This window comes from Cyphomyrmex costatus, unplaced genomic scaffold (assembly GCF_001594065.2).
Source record: "Cyphomyrmex costatus isolate MS0001 unplaced genomic scaffold, Ccosl1.0 scaffold365, whole genome shotgun sequence".
Classification (NCBI taxonomy): domain Eukaryota; kingdom Metazoa; phylum Arthropoda; class Insecta; order Hymenoptera; family Formicidae; genus Cyphomyrmex; species Cyphomyrmex costatus.
In genome coordinates, this window is record NW_017277830.1 from 30,202 (window position 1) to 49,718 (window position 19,517).

Consider the following 19,517-nt stretch of genomic DNA (forward strand, 5'->3'; position numbering starts at 1 on the left):
TTTCTCTCGGGGTCCGCTGAGTTATCACATTGCACGACGCATCACAAAATGCTTATAGAATACATATCTTTAAGACATAGCGATATACAAAAAAAAATATCATGTTTTTTCCAAAACATACATTAATACAATTTTCATCACGCGTGCACGTAATGTACGCAATAACTTAACGCTTTTGCGTACGATAAATAGCCAATAACTCAACGGCTTGAGTTATTACTCTAACCCCACTTTTCTGCGCAAAAACGTTGCTGTATTGGGCACATTACGACGAGCACTTGTAATGAAAAATTCTGTGTGTAACTCATATGCTCAGTTGTTTATTGCGTCGCACAATAAACAACTTACCATACATGTTACACAATGTACTATTTCATCATTCGGTATTGAATAATTTTGTCAACTAATTTGCGTCGTTAACTCTCGAACGCGGAAAACTCATGCATCGCGCGTTTACTTTACTAAAAACACATATAGTCTTATAGACAGGCGCTTGTTTGGTCGATCGTATGTCATTTTTACGTCGAAGATGTCGCCTTAGCTTAATTAAGTAAATACATTCTTCCTGTAACAAGTCCTCACACTTATTACTTTAAGGTTGAATAAACGCTAATCAATCAATAAAATTTATCTGCAGCTGCCAAATGCGTGAAATGAGTTCGTGTTTGTTGTCAGTATCTGCGACTCACTGCATAAATAAATTACACGAGAATCACGTGCTTAAAAAGACCAGAACACAAATCACGATCCAAATGTGACTTCGCCCAGGTAAATCGTTCAGTAGTATTTGTCTTGATCGAGATCGGCACGGATGTGTTGCTGGCCATGACTGTTACGCTTCAGGGTAGCGGATTCATAATCGAGACTCTTTGGATATAACTTGGGACTGCCGAGACCATTGACATTGGGATTGTTCTTGCCACGTAGAGTACCGTTTCCGTTGGTGCTACCCGAAAAACTGGGCTGCCGCTTCGCGTTCACCTGTAAAAATTAGTTTCTCTGAAGTATCCGCCAAGCGCAATTAGTAATCAAATATGTTTCTTAAGTCTTACCTCTTTCAGAGGCACGATAACGTAAGAATTCTGTTTACTGATGTAATGCGGGCTCCCTGGAATGCTCGGCTTGCGTCGCTTCAAATAGCAAAAGCATAACACTGCGGTTAAGGCCAAACCAATGGTGAAACTGAGTACACAGCCGCCCACCGCTGCGCCCACCGTGACACCCGAACTCTCTACGCTTGAAGGTAAAGCGTTTACGTCTAAAAAATATATTAAGAACCGGTTTTTAATTAATATTAGTATTGTTTGCGATGCGGTACTTTATAATCGTGGTGAGTTTCTTTATTCTCGGGATGTAATCTTAGTTCTTTGGAAATTAGTTTTCACAATTTATTATTTCTGATATTTTCAATTTTTCTTCTTTTTCTTTTTCGTCCATTTAATTTTGTCTGTTATTTATTCTGTATCTTAATTATCACGACGTGGAGAAGCTCACCATTGATTGAAAAATTGTATTGATTAATTATATTAATTAGTTTGTTCTCTGAAGAGGGCTAAAAGTTAGCCGAAACACGTAAGAACGTTATTCAAATAAATGATTTTTATCACTTATTAGTGGTGTTTTTAATTGCGCAACATTTTCTGCGCCCGACTCCTATTGCTCTTTATTCTCTCCAATTCGTTTTTGAATTGTATAAGGAGTCTTAATTGATTTTATTATTATAAGGTTTAAAAAAATATATGCAATACTTAGTAATCTTTAATCAATTAAATTGTTTAAATGTACAAATATATTGTACTTATAAATATATCGTCTTATATACGCCGTAAAATTATCTTAAAATCTCACCATTATCTATGCAGTCTGCAGAAAAGCAATCGCGTGTCTCGCGGGTTACCCCTTGACACATGCCAGGTCCATGCTGAAGACATATTCGCTTTCGGTGTTGTTGATGATCACCATCGCAGGGAGTCCAATACGACCACGTGTCCCAACCAGCTAGCGATTCGCAACTGGTCATCTCGCAGACCTCCTTGTCCAATCTTGGACCGTTGCAACTCTCCGGACCGAGACATTCTCTCGTCCTCGTACGCATTCCAACGCCACAAGTCACTGAACATTCGGACCACTCCGTCCAGCATGACCATTGACTTTCCGCCGTATTACCGTGACAGGAGTGCGAATTACAGATTCTGCTCTGCGTGGCGAGACCACCTTCGCAAGGTGGTGATTCGCACTGTCTAACCTGTTAAAAATGTATAGTTTATGTTTTTATATTATATATTAAAAAATTATTAAAATATTTTGATCATTTTAAGTTAAATTATTCATTCTCTATAGAACTAAAAAAATTCTTTGGCGGGCATAATACTTTATTGCATAAAGTAAACTTTATTTTATAATATTAAATTAATTTTTAATTTAGTTTTTAAAAAAATAAGTTAGTTAAACAGAACAAAAATATCCAGTTTCCAAAATGCTTTGTAAAATAATATGATTTTATTTTGGCCAAGATTATATCGAGATAAAACTATGAAAAATATTTACTCTATGTTGGGTACCCTTTCCGCAAGGACGATCGCATGAGCCCCAAGAGGACCATTCGCCCCAGCCATTCTCGTTGATGGACTCCGCGTACGTATCCTTTCCTTTGAGACAAGAACCATCGTTCCTGCAGAAACGTTCCTCTTCTTTAGCGAGTTGCACTCGCACGCTTGACGGATCATCCGTCTGTGCGCGGCAACTAAATCGGAAGCGTTTTTCTAAATAAACCGTGCTGTCGCTTTGTAAACTGGAGTTTACGGTCAACCAAGGAGTCCATCCGGAATATCTTTTCGTCTCGGCGCATTTGTGATTGTTACATTCCTCAATCTAAAATACATTCGGTCTCATCAAACAACTTCTAAAATTTCTATTCGGCTATCAAGAAAGATATAAAAAGAGAGGATATATCTCTCCCACGAGCAATTTGAAACTTGCCTGAAAATCGCAGCCCGGACATTCAACACCACCCTTCTTTGGCGATGGACTGTCACAAGTTCTCTTTCTTAAACGTACTCCTGTAAAGTAGAAATTGTCAATGTTATACCACACAAGAAAGCATAGAATACTTGTGTGTGTGTGTGTTTATATATTATATTATCTCGAACAGTACAAACATTTACAAATGTTTCTTGAGCTGTTTTTTGGATTGTCTGAAATTGTTACTACAATTATGAGAATACTTGGGGAGACTCACCACCGTTGCAAGGCCGTGTACATGCGTGCCATGGACCCCAGATCGACCACTGACCAATTTGAGGCGGTGGGGTGGTTTTAGCGGGGGCAGGACAGGGCGGTAGATCGATGCACATGATATCATCATGATCATGCCCGACGCAAACGCGTCCACCGAATGCAGGTGCTGGATTCGTGCAAGTCCGCCGGCGGGTTTTCATTGCGAAACCGCAGGTCTGAGAGCACGCTGACCAAGCCGACCAAGCGGTCCAACCGCCATGGACAGTGCAATTTGTTACTCTAACCCGCGTACCCGTGCAACTCTCGCCACCGTGCTGTGGTGGAGGATTATTGCATTCTCTGGTTTGGCATTGACACGTGTCGATCTTCTGTAGATTAAATTTTGAGCCTATGAATTCGACGACTTTACGATAGAAAAGCTTATAATCAAATTGTTTTTAATAAAAATAAAATAAAATATGGATTTCCAATTTTATTTTTCTCTAAATCTTAAATTCAATCATTTCTGATCAATTCCGTTTGCAAAAAAAAATAATATTTTTTACATTTCGATAAATAACGTAATAAATACATATGTTCACAAACCTCTGCATGTTCGCTGTGCAAGTGCGAGTGTACGTGACCGTGTCCTAGTGACTGTTCTCCTGTGCCATGTTGGCAGGGTGACCAAGGACTCCACGCACTCCAACCTCCATCAACAGGATCGGTAAGCACCGGACACTTGGTAACTTCCTGATGCCAATGATTTGCCAAATAATTATATTGATAATTTTGCTTCGGTGCCTCTGCGCACTTCATGAGAAGTTCGTTCCACCCGCAATACGGCTCCTGGGCGTTCAAGCACGCTTGACGGCTCCGATGACGATAACACTGAACGGCAGGTATGCTAAACGACGAGAAGCATTACGATGTGGTTTAACGAAGCATTTAACATTAACAATATTTGCTGTTTACGATAATGTACGTAATTTACGATTGAATGACATCTATCTATTTAGGATGATATAATTCAGACGATATTATCAGTACCATTTAGATGACATTATAGATTAATTTTTATTTTCGACAAGATAATATCGTTCGCAATGAGTTTAGCTAATCAATTTTTGCGATTACGATTAAAGTAATTATATCTTACCGCAAAAGGCCAATTTCCATGCCAACATAGAGGCTTTGCGTATCCTTAAGAAATTGCATCGTCATCGGCAGTGAGGGTAAGGACCCCCAAACTTCAACAATGCAGGTCTCCTGCGTCCTAGGCAGAACTGAGATCTTTTTGATTAGACCGGTTGCCGTGGCGACATAGAGAACAGTCACGCTGCGATGCAACTTGGTCGGAGTAACGTCCACCGCGATGTGGGTGAATCGCTCGAGGGTCACGGTGTGCAGCGGCTCCAGCATTATGCTCTGCACCGCCTCGTCCATCAACTGGTACCGTTGATTGTCCATGATTTGGTGCGGCGCGGTATCAGATAAAGGTCCACAGCGCTGGCGATTATCATGGGCGACCGGTCTCCTTTCCCAGGCAGCACCCGCGTTTTCTTGATACTTAAAAGGTCCGTTAAAACTGGCGTCGACGGCAGACATGTTGAACGCGCAGATAGCCGAGCCTGCGATGCCGTTACTGCGACGGAGGAAAAAGATTTCATTTAATGCTGGTTTCTTCTTTGAGAAATCGTAATCTTCCTTATGCGAAAAAGCATTCCGTTGTATTCAAGCGATAAAGAACATTAAGACGAAGGAATTGGCGATCGCGCATAACGCTGGTAAACGATGAACTTCAAATAACTTAGAATATTAAAGATAAATGGCTCAAAGATGTAAATTTCTACATAAAGCTAATAGAAATGTATAAATTATTCAATTCAAAATTTTTTAATAATTTAAACTTGAATTTCTAGGATTCGAATTTAAACTATTCAAAAATTTCGAATTTGAATATTCAAATATACGATTGACAATCTTATTAACAATAATTATGATATTAATTAAAATTTTATTTCAACAATTTGACTTAATTCCATTTGATTTAAAAAAAAAAAAAAGCATTAGAAAACCTTATACATCTCTATCCCGGAAATTTAACAGGCCACATGAACATAAATAAAACTGCCAACTTTTTCGTGCGACTTCCATAAATACTTAATTGTTTAACTAAAATTAATCAATGTTGCTTTAAAATAAAGTCTGTGTTGCATATCGTGTAATCAATTTGTCATTTACCATCTTATGTGTCCATCTGGGATTGTGCACAAACATAAACACAGATGATAATTAATGCGCCTTCGGATTAATCGGTTTGCTGAATGATACTCACATTGGAGTTGTGAAGGTCGCGTAAATGATTCCCTCTTCTTGATGATAAGCCGCACCTTGGATTTCATCATAATAAAATGGGAATTCGCCGGGAAGAGAACAATTCAAGCGAGCCTTGCTGAAAGTCGTCCATACGTCTTTCATCATGATTTGTCCACCTCGGTCGTTTTTACAGACTCTTGCTATCCTCGAATATATTTTCTACAGCGAAACATTGTAATGTACGATTAAATTTTAACGGATACAAATCTCACTAATTTTAAAAAATTATTAATTCTGATAGCAAAATCTACGGACACCGATTTTGAGCAAAGCCTGTTACCAATTTTTGACTGCAGAAAGGCAACAAATTGTACACAAAGTTTGTTATTATTTGACATTGTTGCTGTCAGAAATACAATATGACAGAGTCTACTAGACATGCTATGACAGCGGATTGAGAGCAGATTGAAAACAGAACTTGATTCGAGAAGGTTTTTCTCGGTTTCTATTATCAATCTGCTGAGATGGCCTTTCAGCAAGGTTGTCGACATAGCCAAATGTGAACACAGATGGCTACGGTAGTCAAAATCTGATCAAGTTTGTTGCCAAATTTGTTACCATTTAGTACCAAATTACTAACATTTTACTATTAGGAAAGACAAAAAACTTAAAAATTAAATTAAGATATTTCAATATTTAAAATAAAAACTATAAAAATTGCGGTTAATAGTACGTACGTAATTAGAACAATTAATATTATATAACATTTATTAGTAAGTTACACAGTATGTCACATTAGTCAAATTAGTGAGTACGGTTACATAACGGGCAACTAGATCCGACAATTTGCAACTATACCTATTAGTACATTTCTGCTCCGAATTGGAACCATTCTCAGCGAAAATAATATCAAAGGGTTTAATAAGTGTTATGTTTCACATTTATAACTCAGATTATTGCACCCAACTCAAAACACAACACTTATTAAGTTTTCTGATTTACATACTTTTGCTGAAAATGATTCGAGTTCATAGACAAAACGTTCGAATATATTAGTTGTAAGTTGTTGGATCTAATTATCAGTTATGTAATTGTTAGACTTATTAATAAATCATACGAGGATCGTTCAATAAGTCCTTAGAAAATCCAAGAGAAGGCGCTCGTAGTATCGAAAATGAATTTTTCCCAGTAAGCAGCACTTCTAACTAGTCAGCTGTTAGAGTTTCAGCCATATCCATCAAGTAGTTTCATTTGAAACGGAAAAAGATCCTCTTTCATCAAGACAATGCTCAAGGGTGCACATCTGCGCAGTTACGATGGCCAAAATTATGGAATTAAAGTTTCAATTATTACAACATCCACCGTATTCACCAGATTTGGCCCCCAGTGACTTTTTCTTATTTCCAAACTTGAAGAAATGGCTTGGCGGACAACGGTTTACGTCTAACGAGGAGGTTATCGCCCAAACAAATGCCTATTTTGAAGAGCTTCCGAAATCCTACTTTTTGGACGGCTTAAAAAATTTGGAAAAACGCTTAGAAAAATGTATAGAGCTGGAAGGAAATTATGTGTTGAAAAATAAAAAAAAATCTACCCAAAAAAAATTCTTTTTCTACTTTTTTCTAAGGACTTATTGAACGACCCTCATATATTAATTAATCTAATTATGCATTACTAACTACATCGACTCTTATATAGTTCTTGTGTTTTAAATACATTATTAAAAAATTATATATAATATTAAGAAAAGCAATTATATCATATCTCTTGATTTGACGAAAGATGAAACAAAAAGTAAAAAATGAATAAAAAGTATCTTTTAACGATGTTTCATATGATCGTTGACTTTTTGATATTCACGAAGCGACGTCGAGTGAATTAAATCCGCCACGGTAAGGCGAAGTTCAACCTCGATCATGATCGAGGTATGATCGCGCGCAGCCGGATGCAGAGTGTTTCATTAAAGCCATCCCTAGGCGCCAATTTGTGCGGCGATAGGTTGAGAAAATGATAAACATCGCGCGAACTAAGATCATGTCAGGGATGATAATTTTTCTGCCGCGTGAGAGAGAAAGATCCGCGACGCGCGTCGTTCGTTTCGACCAACACCGTAAACGGTTAATTATACGGCTGACGCAAGTCAGAAGAGACGAGATCGCTAATCGCGCGAATGACTCCTCGCGTGTTCCGTGTATGATAGAAGACTCGCGCTGGCGCGCGCGTCATGGCGGATTACTCTGCGGCATCGATCTTACCTTGCCGCAGTTGATGTATTCCACGGCAGATTCGCGAAATAGAAAGTACACGTGATCCTCCGTATCGAAGCTGCCGACGAATTGCGGATCGTTCAGCCACCTAAAAGGAAAGCGCAAACTTAGAGAGAACGGGATTCAAATATGGTAAATATCACGAGGCGATAAGCAAGACCAACAATCTTGTAACGCAGTTATTACGATAAAATTAATCTCGTTTGTTTTTCAATATATATAACTGCAAGAAGAATTTCATTATAATTTCATGGAAAAAGAAATAAAATGAGTTGTAACAAGTTGAGTGTAAAGTTAGCAATATTTTTCAAAACTGATTAGCTCAACGAAGAAATTCGTGCTCTCTTTCTTCCTACAAATTAGAGACTCCCTAATAAGATTCTGAACAAGCTTCTTTTAATTAGTGCCCATAATGTTTTAATAACCCCTAAGAAACAGAAAGAAAGAGAGAAATAGATAAGAAAAAGATAGAATAGTAAATGTATATATCCTTCTCTTTTGCAATTTTATCAAATAAACTACTGTTGCATATAAAATTGCGGCTCTTGTTCAGACTTTAATTAAAGAGTTTCTATTGTAAACGTACTTGGAATCGTATTGTCGAGTCCTGAGGTTCGGGGAGGCCAACGTTCTGTAGATCGCAGGATCAGCTCCGGAGAAATCCGTCCGCGCACCGGCGAAGAGCCCGCCGGAAGGACCCATCGAGAGAAGTGCCGTGACGTTTGCATGCGGCGAGTACGGGCACATAGCCACGCCCGACATCTCGCTGGTCACACTCGTTATGTTCTCGATCTACGGTCATAATTGCTATCGTATAGACTACCACCGTGCGTCCAAGTGGTGCGACTTCGTGTCATTCCTTTCGTGTCGGATGTTAATGGACAGGTAATGGTGGTGATGATCTATTCATTGACGCGCTCAGATCGACAAGCTATGACGATTCGCAAGGGAAAGCATTAGGATCCGAAATAATGAACGAGATTCTACTCGCCTGGACCCGATCGGACAGATTACTTTTGTGAAGAATGTACCTCTCGCCACGCGCACCACGGGCTGAATGCATAAGTGCCGCAGGTGAAGAGGCTCTTGCCGTTGCTGAGGAGCACTTTGATGTAATTACGACAATCCTCGACGCTCTGGCCCTTATTCTGACAGGTGTTGACCTTGTCCTCCGGCGCGGACCAGGAGGCGTGTTCCAAGTCCGTCAGCGATGTCAGCGTCAAGCGGTACAAATTATCCCTGAAAAGACACGCTTTATTTACATTTTCGTCGGCGTGCTCTTCACATGTCATTAAGCGTTCCGCGCGTATATATGAAGGCCGGTCGCTATTAACCCATTAAAGTCCACTGACGTTGCCACTGACCGTCTCTCTACTCGTCGCTTTTGCGACATTGTTTGTCGGTAATATTTTCCGAAGCAAACTTCTTCAGTATTCTACAATCGCTGAAATAAATTATTAATACCGGATCTCACGAAAAATCGAAGCTGCAATTTCTCGAATACGAATCCCGTGGAGAATTATGGGTTTTATTTGATTCATAAATAGATTTTTATGACCTGAAGAACGTTCGCGCAGATGGATTTCATTAAAGAGTTACTAGAAAGACTCATTGAAAGTCATAGCAACCGGTAATTGAGAATGTGACTGGCGATATATAAAACGTATCTCAATTTTAAATCGAGGAAGAATAACCATGACAAGTGACAGTGACGACTGACGAGTAACGACGATAGCTTTATACGAGATATAACGCATTCAGTGAGGAGGTCACCATAAGCCACTTAAAGTATCTCGTCGGTTCATCATTTGTCTTCGAAATATCAGCGCGATTGTGAATACCAATATATTCATAAATTCCAACAACATAGTTGATTATGTTACTCCAATTATCTGATTTGTTTGTTAAAAGGTGTGTTCTACATATCTAAATGAATGCGTTAATATCGCCTTTCGCATTAATGCAACTCAAAAATCATTTTCATGTTACATACACTGCGATACATTGATAGAAGAGATAGATGATTTATTACTGTCAACGTAGACAGTAATTGTTAAACAAAGGTCCTCGTGAAATAAATTCAAACAATTCTCTTCATTTTGGTCTTTAATAATTTAAGTATTTGCGAGAAATAGAAAATTACACATTAATAGTTTTCAACTTAAAGATTTAATAATCTAAGTAATACTTTGTATGTGCGCGAGAACAGGCCTTGAAAGCCTTTTTATAAAAAGACGCAAACGAGAGAAAAATCGTCTGTACGTAAGTCAAGATATAACCAACGCGAGAATTGTAGAATTAATGATTTGTGAGGGACGGTCGAGGACTGAGGACGTCCTACAGCGATCGGAAAGCTGATGGTTTCCTGTGAAACAAACGTGAGTGCGGCTACCTTCCAAGGAATGCGACCGCTTGCGAAAGGTGACGTGCCCGGTATCTCGAGATAAAAAAACCTTGAGAGGAGCGTCACTCGTCGTGCGTTTCATTCCGCGGAGCGTTACGATCGCGTCTCTCGCGGCGCTCGCATCAGGCACTCGTGGCAGTCACGAAGGCGTACTCGGGTTTGACAGCGGCTTCGAGGAGCCCTCGAAAACTCCTCGGACGACATTCCACGGCAGCCCACTTGACTTCAATGCGACGTGTACTCACGCATATGTACGCGAGTGCGTACGGCGCTTCGCCACTGATTGTGAATACGCGAGAGATCAAGCGATTGCTTGGTGCGCGCGTTTTCTTCCAACGTAATCGATAGATTGAACATTCTGGCACTATTAAAGATTTTCGACTTTATCGAGAGATTTTGGATACACGAAAGAATGATTTTGCTAAAATATCTAAATATTTAGATGTTGGATCATCAAAATAATTATGTAGGAAATTGAACCATAATAAGCAATGCTGCAAAAAAATTGACACAAAAGTTTTGGCAGTCTCGCAATCACTTTACACGTTCTATATAATTATTTTGATAATCTAATTATTTTCAAATCTATATTTAGCTAAATTTTTAGATACTTTAGCAAAATTATTCTTTTAAATGGTATATAATTGTTCGGTGAGAATATGTGGAAAAGAGTTTCCTTCGATCAGAGAGCACTGATGTTATTATTATTATTATTATTATTTAATAGAATGTTGTATTTAGAAAGCTTGATTTACGCAAAAACTTCTCATTATGTCTCTTGAAATGTTATTAAACTTCACAGTATAATCAAGCTTAAGCTTTATTATGCGAACGGATGACAGATTTGTACGTTGCGATTTTTATTTACCACGATGAAAGCGGAAGTAAAACTGGTGTACGCAAACGCATGGCATTAGCAAATCTGGTGCGAGAAAACCGCCGGAAGACAGCGATCAACAGTCGCCTCGAGAAGCTCGATAAATAAATTATCATCGGCTTATAAATAACGTACGGAGATATGGTTTGCGCGTGATCGTCCGCATGTCTCTTCTCAGCAAGGAGAAAGACGAAGACGACAACCACGGCGATCGAACAGGAAGTACAGACGGCAGTTGAAGCAGTCACAGATAACCAGTGGATAACTCGACACTCGCCTATGTCCTTTAAGTAGCGACGCAGACGGCGGCGTACCAAAATTTTTTCTCAGCTCCAGTGACGATCGCGATATATGTAAATGTAAATGAACCGCTAAACGCGCGATTGCGATAGCAATTTCGCTGCTTTGTGACAAAAAAAGATAATCTTCAAAGTGGAACGAGTTTTATTGTCCCGTGCGGCCTAGATATCGCCGTATCAAACATTGATTTCAATCAAAAATTGATTGAATACTAAAGCTCCTGATTAATCATCCACAAATCTTCAGATTAATGATGTCAGAAGCAAGAAAATATAATGAAAATTCTTGCGCCAAACATTAAAATAAAAATTTTTTCAATAAAACAATATTTGCTTTTGATAGAGTACTATACTTGCAGCAATGCATAACATGCATCAAAAACTTGTTTTATTTTAAAATAAAATAAAATTATATTTATCTCAACGTTTTCTAGGCATGTTTCAATTTCAAATATATGGTTATATTTATTGATTACCAAAACACAAATATACCAAAAATTTTCGGTATATTTTATAAATTTGTCCTATCAATTGTAAATATTGTTTAAAAAAAATATTCGCATTTTAATACTATACAGGAAGTTTTTAATTTACAATTTTTTTGCTCTTTGAACTTCACAATACAAGATAACTGCAATGAGAATTTAAAGAGGATACAATGATTTCGAAACATCGTGTAAAATTATTCTAATAATAATCGTAACAGTTTTATTAAAAGTTAAGCATTAATTTCAATCGATTTAACAGACAAGTTTATTTTTCTTTCTAAAAATGTCCTCTCTCAGTTTCAACAATCTTTCCGTTTTCTAATGTCATGAGCAAAGGAGTGCTCGTTTTTCAAGGTACATCGCTTTCGCACGCATATATTGCGTACGAATAAAAATGCCTGTGCACTTCTTCATTAGACCGTTTGATAATTGCGCGTCGGCATAGACCTTTTGTCAAATCGATAAACTCAATTTATTCATGATTGCCATGCTGCAACTTGCAATCCACTAGCTGCGCTATACCCGACACACATGCATAAACGTCATCCGTGCTGCATTCTACTCGATGCTCCGGGGGACTGTGGTCCCGCGGCATTCATTGGACTTCTCTATCAATCCTATTCAGCCATTGGGTTAATAGTCTCGATCTGACATACTGTGCCTGCAATACAGAGTTGTCCTGCACTTCCTTTCACCAAGGAAGAGAGAGATTTCTTTAAAAATTTGATTTAACATCAACCGCATTTGGTATTCAATTTTGAATATTATGTATATATGGAACATTCCACGTCAACTCAGACAGACCTCCAGACAAAATTTGGCTTGATGGATTTAAACGTTCAAGGGCTTAAAAAATTTGTACATCTGTGTACTTTTAAATGCTGATGGGCTTCTTTCAAAAATTTTAATGTCGGCGCTATTATGGCTGATAAAAGTCAACAAATTCCAAAATTTAAAACTAACTTCGTACAATAAAACTCGAAAAATTCTTTAATTATTCTGAAATTCTGTATCTAAAAGTTTTTTGGGTCGCCGAATGTAAATCTGATGTCAGTTTTCAAAAATTCAAAATGGCAAATCCAAAAATGGCGGACAAAAAGCCTCCGCAAAAAATGCCCGTTTTCGATACCTTTTCGATTTTTGAAACTTTTATTATGCCAAATAGTGACATATGATGACCCAATAATCCCTGTAAAATTTCAAGATGAGCATACAGCCCGTTTAGGAAATAGGTGGGGGGTTAAAGTTGACCATGTCCAATAAAAAAATATAGCAATTCCACATTTGAATTCGAACAATAACGTCTAAAAAATTCAGCCTAAATGGATCTTTTAAGATTTTTGGCTGATGATTATAAATATGAAGACATATTTACAAAATTCAAAATGGCGGATCCAATATGGCGGACAAATTTTGTTAAAATTCATTGGATCTACTCGAAACTTGTTACCCGGGATTTTTGGGGTCGCTGATTACGAATTTGAAGTCAATTTAAAATTGACTTTTTGTTGGGTGGATTGTTTATTACATCTTGCGCCTTTATTGGATGTATTGGATTCGCCATTTGTAATTTTTTTAAATTGACTTCAAATTCGTAATCAACGACCCCAAAAACCCCCGAGTAACAAATTTCAAATAGATCCAATGAATTTTAACAAAATTTGTCCGCCATATTGGATCCGCCATTTTGAATTTTGTAAATATGTCTTCATATTTATAATCATCAGCCAAAAATCTTAAAAGATCCATTTAGGCTGAATTTTTTAGACGTTATTGTTCGAATTCAAATGTGGAATTGCTATATTTTTTTATTGAACATGGTCAACTTTAACCCCTCCCCCCCTATTTCCTAAACGGGCTGTATGCTCATCTTGAAATTTTGCAGGGATTATTGGGTCATCATATGTAACTATTTGGCATAATAAAAGTTTCAAAAATCGAGGTACCGAAAACGGGCATTTTTTGCATGGAGCTTGCGGAGGCTCTTTGATAAATCGATCGGATTTTATTAAAATTTGTTACTCGTGGGTTTTTGGGGTTGGTGATTATGAATCTGAAGTCGCGTTCCAGACATTCAAAACTTCGGGTCGAATACGACTAAAATAAAAATGTGTCCTGCTCTCGGCATTACCCAGGATCAACGACGTGGACGTAACAGGAAACTGATCCCTTCGGGGTGTTAGTTTAAAGTTTGAATTTTTGAAAACTGACATCAGATTTACATTCGGCAACCCAAAAAAACTTTTAGATATGGAATTTCAGAATAATTAAAGATTTTTTCGAGTTTTATTGTACGAAGTTAGTTTTAAATTTTGGAATTTGTTGACTTTTATCAGCCATAATAGCGCCGACATTAAAATTTTTGAAAGAAGCCCATCGGCATTTAAAAGTACACAGATGTACAAATTTTTTAAGCCCTTGAACGTTTAAATCCATCAAGCCAAATTTTGTCTGGAGGTCTGTCTGAGTTGACGTGGAATGTCTCATATATTTTAAAATATTTAAAGCCACACAAGATATCTGAATGAGCTTATTCAAAAATAAATAAAAATACATATTATTTAATTGTAATCCTTGTAATTTAATTCTTGAAAGCTGATAACTTTTTATTACTGAAATAATTGATATTCTACATATCATTCCATATTTCGCCAACCTTTTCCTTCCTTGCACCGGCTGTTCGAGAACGGCGACGGCGGTGACAACGGAACTCGCAATGAAGCATAAACGGCGCCTACGTGGGCGCCCGCGTCGCGACACCGCGTGATAGTTCGAGCAGGTAATTATTATTTAAGTGAAATACATGAGCGCGCGGACAGGGCACTGGTGGTGAATGCCAATTAATAAGCAAACATGGCACGTATTCCACCGGATTGCTGATCTATTTGTACCGGTAACCTACGTTGCGGCAATGATAAAATCCAATCGCGTATGCATGGACCAGGAGTTCGCCGAAGCGATATCGCTGTTTCTTGTACACGTTATGGGCGAGACACGACACCACAAGGCCATCGGGCGCGACACGGATGAATTATGCCACATGAGGAAAAGAAGCCAGCGAATTTCAGAATCGAACGAGGGAGAAAAGCGTTAAGGATAAAACAAAGTTACGCCTGTGATGAGAAAAATCTCAGGTGCTCTTGCGCATTTCTAATTAGCCAATGAGGAATTGATATTAGATACCACTATCTTTGTCGCAGTTTGAATTGACGCACATCATATTATTATACAATACTTTAACTTACTTATTTTTATGTCTTTACTAAATTATCCGTGCTTACATTGCCAATGAGTCTAAATTTTCTGCGTAAAAACTAGATTCATCAGATTCCAATGTTCGTCTTTTTGGTGATTTGTAGCCTAAGAACCATGGCATTCAGAAAAACTTAAATAGTAAGACGTACATATAAATAATAAGGAAATTAACACACGTTGGATTTATTATTACTTACGTTATGATTTCACGATCCTTAATGCGATTCACTTACTGCTTACATTTTACTGCTTAAATTTTTTCGTATGCTATGGTCTTAAATATGGCCATTTAAATAGAGCCATATATGGTATCTACACAGAAATTCGTCTCAAGTATACCTTAGATATTTACACCATAGTCAAGTCTGCAAAACCGTAATCTTTCAATCCGAGAGAAGAATTTTCGTTAGAAAGGAGGAGTTAAATCATAAGCATGATTGATCTTCCTATTAAAGGTACGACGTGACCACTGCATCGCACCTTTTCATGATTCGTATACGATTTAAAATAATCCTCTTCCTCCTCTAGGAGTGGAATTCTTCCAATGAAATTCCTTGAGTACTTAACTGCTACATGGTTTTTCTTCCAGGTTTTGATCGGGAATGCGGTAGATGGCAATCGATTTTGTATCTCGTATCACGTGCAACGGGACTCGCACGAGACCCAATTTTACGGTAACGGCGCGGCTAGGCTGGATATCGCGCTGGAGTTTTACGGGCGTCAATCAATGTCTTTCATATTTTCTTGTTAGAACATGGGCCCGTGTGCGAAGTAGGCGGGCAGTAAAGCGAACCCGATGTTACTGTCGTCGCATGACACGTTGAAACACCTCGATCGCGGGAACGTAACGAGATATGAGTCGGTATTGTCATATGCGCGCGCTGTTTATTCCGAGAGTGGCGCATGTCGAGTTTTGCAATATAAATGCATTTAAATGCAACGCACGTACTATATAAGCGACCCTCGTGTATCTACCTCCACAAGATTCACAAATTAAGTTTGATTTACACCGCTCGCAAAATAAACTCACACATATCAGTCGTCGTGAGAAGCAATCATGTTATCTTCACTAAAGAAAAGCAACGAAAGTGTGAAGGTTATACGAAATTAAATTCTCCGTAATATATTTTTTCTATGACGAAACTTTCTTTTGATAAGACGAAAATCTAAAACTTAATATATTATGTCGTGACACAATTGTGCAAAATTTTAATGAAAAGACTATGGCTTATAAAATAAAAAAAAAAAAAAAAAAAAAAAACGTAAAGAGCAGTAATAACGTAAGCAGCAGCAAATATAAAATATTGATTTGGTTACTGCTTACGTTTGCTGAAGTTCTTCTGTGAGCCGTGCCGTGACCCTAAAGATTATCACACGCAAAAAAGACTTAAGCAGTAAAAAGTAAGGAGTGCAAGGAAATCAACATGTGGCTATGTGATGGTTTTATAATCTCTGCTGTGATTGGCCAATTCGCTTACGTTTTTCTACTTATCTATGTTTCTTGCGTACTTTTATGCTCCTGAAAGATTATTCTTAACGCAAAAAAATTTGAATTCGCTTTGTATTCAAACGAATTGTTCTAAAGTGATTTAAAAAAGGTTTCATTTGTCGAGCCAGTCCCACGGATAAGTAAGTCATGAGTAGATACGCTCCGTACAACGTAAATGTTGTTTATTGGCCGAATGACCACATTGAAACAGATTACTTCCTGCTCAGTGGACAAATACCCCTTTAGCCCCCTCCCTTTCTCGTCGTGTGGACAAACGCGATAATGATCGTACTATTGTGCTGCTATCCTCCTTGTTGCGCGACCATAATTCGCGCCTCGCGTCTTGAGAAAAGAGTGTAAGGTATGTGTAGCGGTTGCAGCTCGTTGTCTCGTCATAATTAGCTCATTACGCGGCGCTAGGATGGACATGCGCGCTCTGGCGACGATTAACTTCGTATGCGCCTGCCGAATCGATTTTCCAGTGTCCTCGTTTCACTCTCGTCAATCCTACGTCCTATTTGAGGCCTCCCACGCGATACTGAAAAAAAAATCTCCCTCTGCCATGTGGAATATTTAAATTTGTATCACGTAATTTGGATCACGTAATAAGCTAAAATAAATCGAAATAAACGAGAATTTTACGTACCCGCTAAGTATATACACGAGGCTTTATGCATTAATGAGAGATATATCGCAAAGTGAATTATAAATATGCGATGATGCAGACGAAAAATCTATTAATATGAAACACGTGTAATTTTGTTAATTTTAATTGTGTAAATATTGAACATCGTATTTTGTATTCCTTATCTCATAATTAATGTCTACATACATCCATTCGCGTGTGCTATACTTGTATAGACTATTAAGGTGCTGTTCGATCGGCGAATCGAAATCGGGTTAATTTAACTTGCGTACTTTCCAACGTATACACACGCGATACAAGTTAAGGATGCTGTGGACCAGTCTGTCGCATAAATCTCAACTCGATTCGACGAAATGCTAATTGCCGACGTATACACCGTCGCGATAAAATCGCCCGCGTATCTGTAAACGTGCGGAACGTTCGAAATATTATGCGATAAATAACCGGATAATAAAGCGGTTTCCATTTTTAACTCGTACACGTAAAATATCGACGCGACTCGAGCCTAGTAATGTCAACCCCATCTTCGATAGAACGATTTCGTCCGAGGCGCTTAATTTACATTACAGTCCGCGTTAATTAACGCAAGACTTTCACTCTTCCGTTTCACAATATTCCTCAAACTGATCGATAAAACGGTGCACCGTGACGAAGGGATGGAACTTGATCCGCGTAGCACTGCTTTCCGGAGGATAATCTATGAGATCAGCCTTATCTTTTGATCTATCTTACATAATATTACATTGTGAAATGATTACTTACATGAGATAATTGCCAATTAATATTAATAGAATTATACGTATGTGATGAAGGAAAATTATGTGATCAATGCGTGAAAATACAGCGAAAAGGCAACGTATTATTATTATTATTATATACCATATACATCAAACTGTAAAATTGCGGCCAAGGCTCAAAGACTCATTATTAAAGATTGATACGATCGACCAAGACTTTGGATGAAATTAAACTTTAACTCAAGCGTGTAAATTGTTGAAGCTGTCGATCGAAAGTACTTATTGTATCAAAGTCTTTTGAACTTGCATACAGTCATCAAACTTATCGCAATCGTCGATGACACGAAATTAAATAACAATACCAGAAAGATACATCACTGTAGAAATAATATCATTATGTGTCTCGGGCACGTAGCACGAAATTGTTTAGAATAGATTCGAAATTATTCTGTTTTCCCTAGAAAATACAATAAAAATCTGAGGAATAATTGAACAATTCCGATTGGAATTCATTCCAAACAGTTCCATAATACGTGTCCAGAACGATCATACTAGAGAAATGATTTGGAAATAAATGTTATTATTTTCGACGAAGGTAGACAATTGTATTGCTGCACGGATTCGCGCGTGTAAATCTCTTTCCTTCTTTTATCATACGACTGGGAAAGGAAAACCCTCTCGACCCTCGATGGTATGCCGATCCATCGATACACCTCTCTATTACTTGTCAGTGTCTGATTGTGAGAAACTGTTCGATAAGCTTCGCGATCGAGTGACGTCATGGTTGGTGCACACGGGAATTAAGTAGGAATGCAAATCGTGGCGCCGAGCGAGCGAGCGAGCGGAATCGCGCCGCGCCACGATTAGGACAAACGACCGCGCCAAGAGCGAGTGCACGCACGCCCGCGCGCGCACTTGTATTCACTTGTATGTGCTTATAACGAAGCGCGAAGGGAACGTGCCAGAGGGAAGCTAGAAACGGCGAGTGAATGGGATTGAAGGGCAATTTAAGTTCAAGGCGTGTAAAATAACTTCTTTTATTCCGACTAAATTTTTCTCAAGCATTTACATTTCATGTAACGATCTCTTTCTCATGTAAACGTATAATTTTAACGAGTAGATGAATCTTCCAACTTATTTAGAGGAGACCACGGGTCTCGTTGGCACAGCTTTCACAATTTCAGCATTACGTCCTTTAAATAACTGATTATTATGATTAAACTATGCTAATATGATAGAAAGTACCTTTTTCTTTAACATTTTGATGCTAGAAACGATTCTGTATAATGTACAGTTTTTTTGTAGTAGGTAAGTGTAATACGAACACGCTGCATTGCTGCCAGCTTGCTTCGATAATGGGGTAAGTTGATAGATACCATGGGACAAATTGCCCATACATATATACCAAATCATAATCTCTTAAAAGAGGTTATAGGTACCTATCATGGAACAAAAAATCGGAATTGTTCAATTATTTTCCAGATTTCTATTTTTTTTTTTTTTTTTTTTTTTTTTAGGGG

The 19,517-nt window shown here is 38.1% G+C and overlaps 1 protein-coding gene across 1 annotated transcript in view; it reads right to left on the reverse strand.

Moving 5' to 3' along the window:
- Positions 1–767: 767 nt before the first annotated feature.
- The window catches only part of Sema5c (Semaphorin 5c), a 112,305-nt gene continuing 93,555 nt past the window's right edge, over positions 768–19,517 (reverse strand). The window contains exons 4-15 of the mRNA XM_018543288.1: positions 8,834–9,041; positions 8,389–8,594; positions 7,791–7,890; positions 5,555–5,754; positions 4,376–4,861; positions 3,823–4,123; positions 3,239–3,605; positions 2,980–3,059; positions 2,548–2,871; positions 1,849–2,245; positions 1,053–1,258; positions 768–981 (exon numbers count right to left, since the gene is read on the reverse strand). Coding sequence (XP_018398790.1) covers positions 778–981; positions 1,053–1,258; positions 1,849–2,245; positions 2,548–2,871; positions 2,980–3,059; positions 3,239–3,605; positions 3,823–4,123; positions 4,376–4,861; positions 5,555–5,754; positions 7,791–7,890; positions 8,389–8,594; positions 8,834–9,041 — 3,079 coding nt within the window. The 3' untranslated portion in view covers positions 768–777. The remainder of the gene's footprint in view (positions 982–1,052; positions 1,259–1,848; positions 2,246–2,547; positions 2,872–2,979; positions 3,060–3,238; positions 3,606–3,822; positions 4,124–4,375; positions 4,862–5,554; positions 5,755–7,790; positions 7,891–8,388; positions 8,595–8,833; positions 9,042–19,517) is intronic.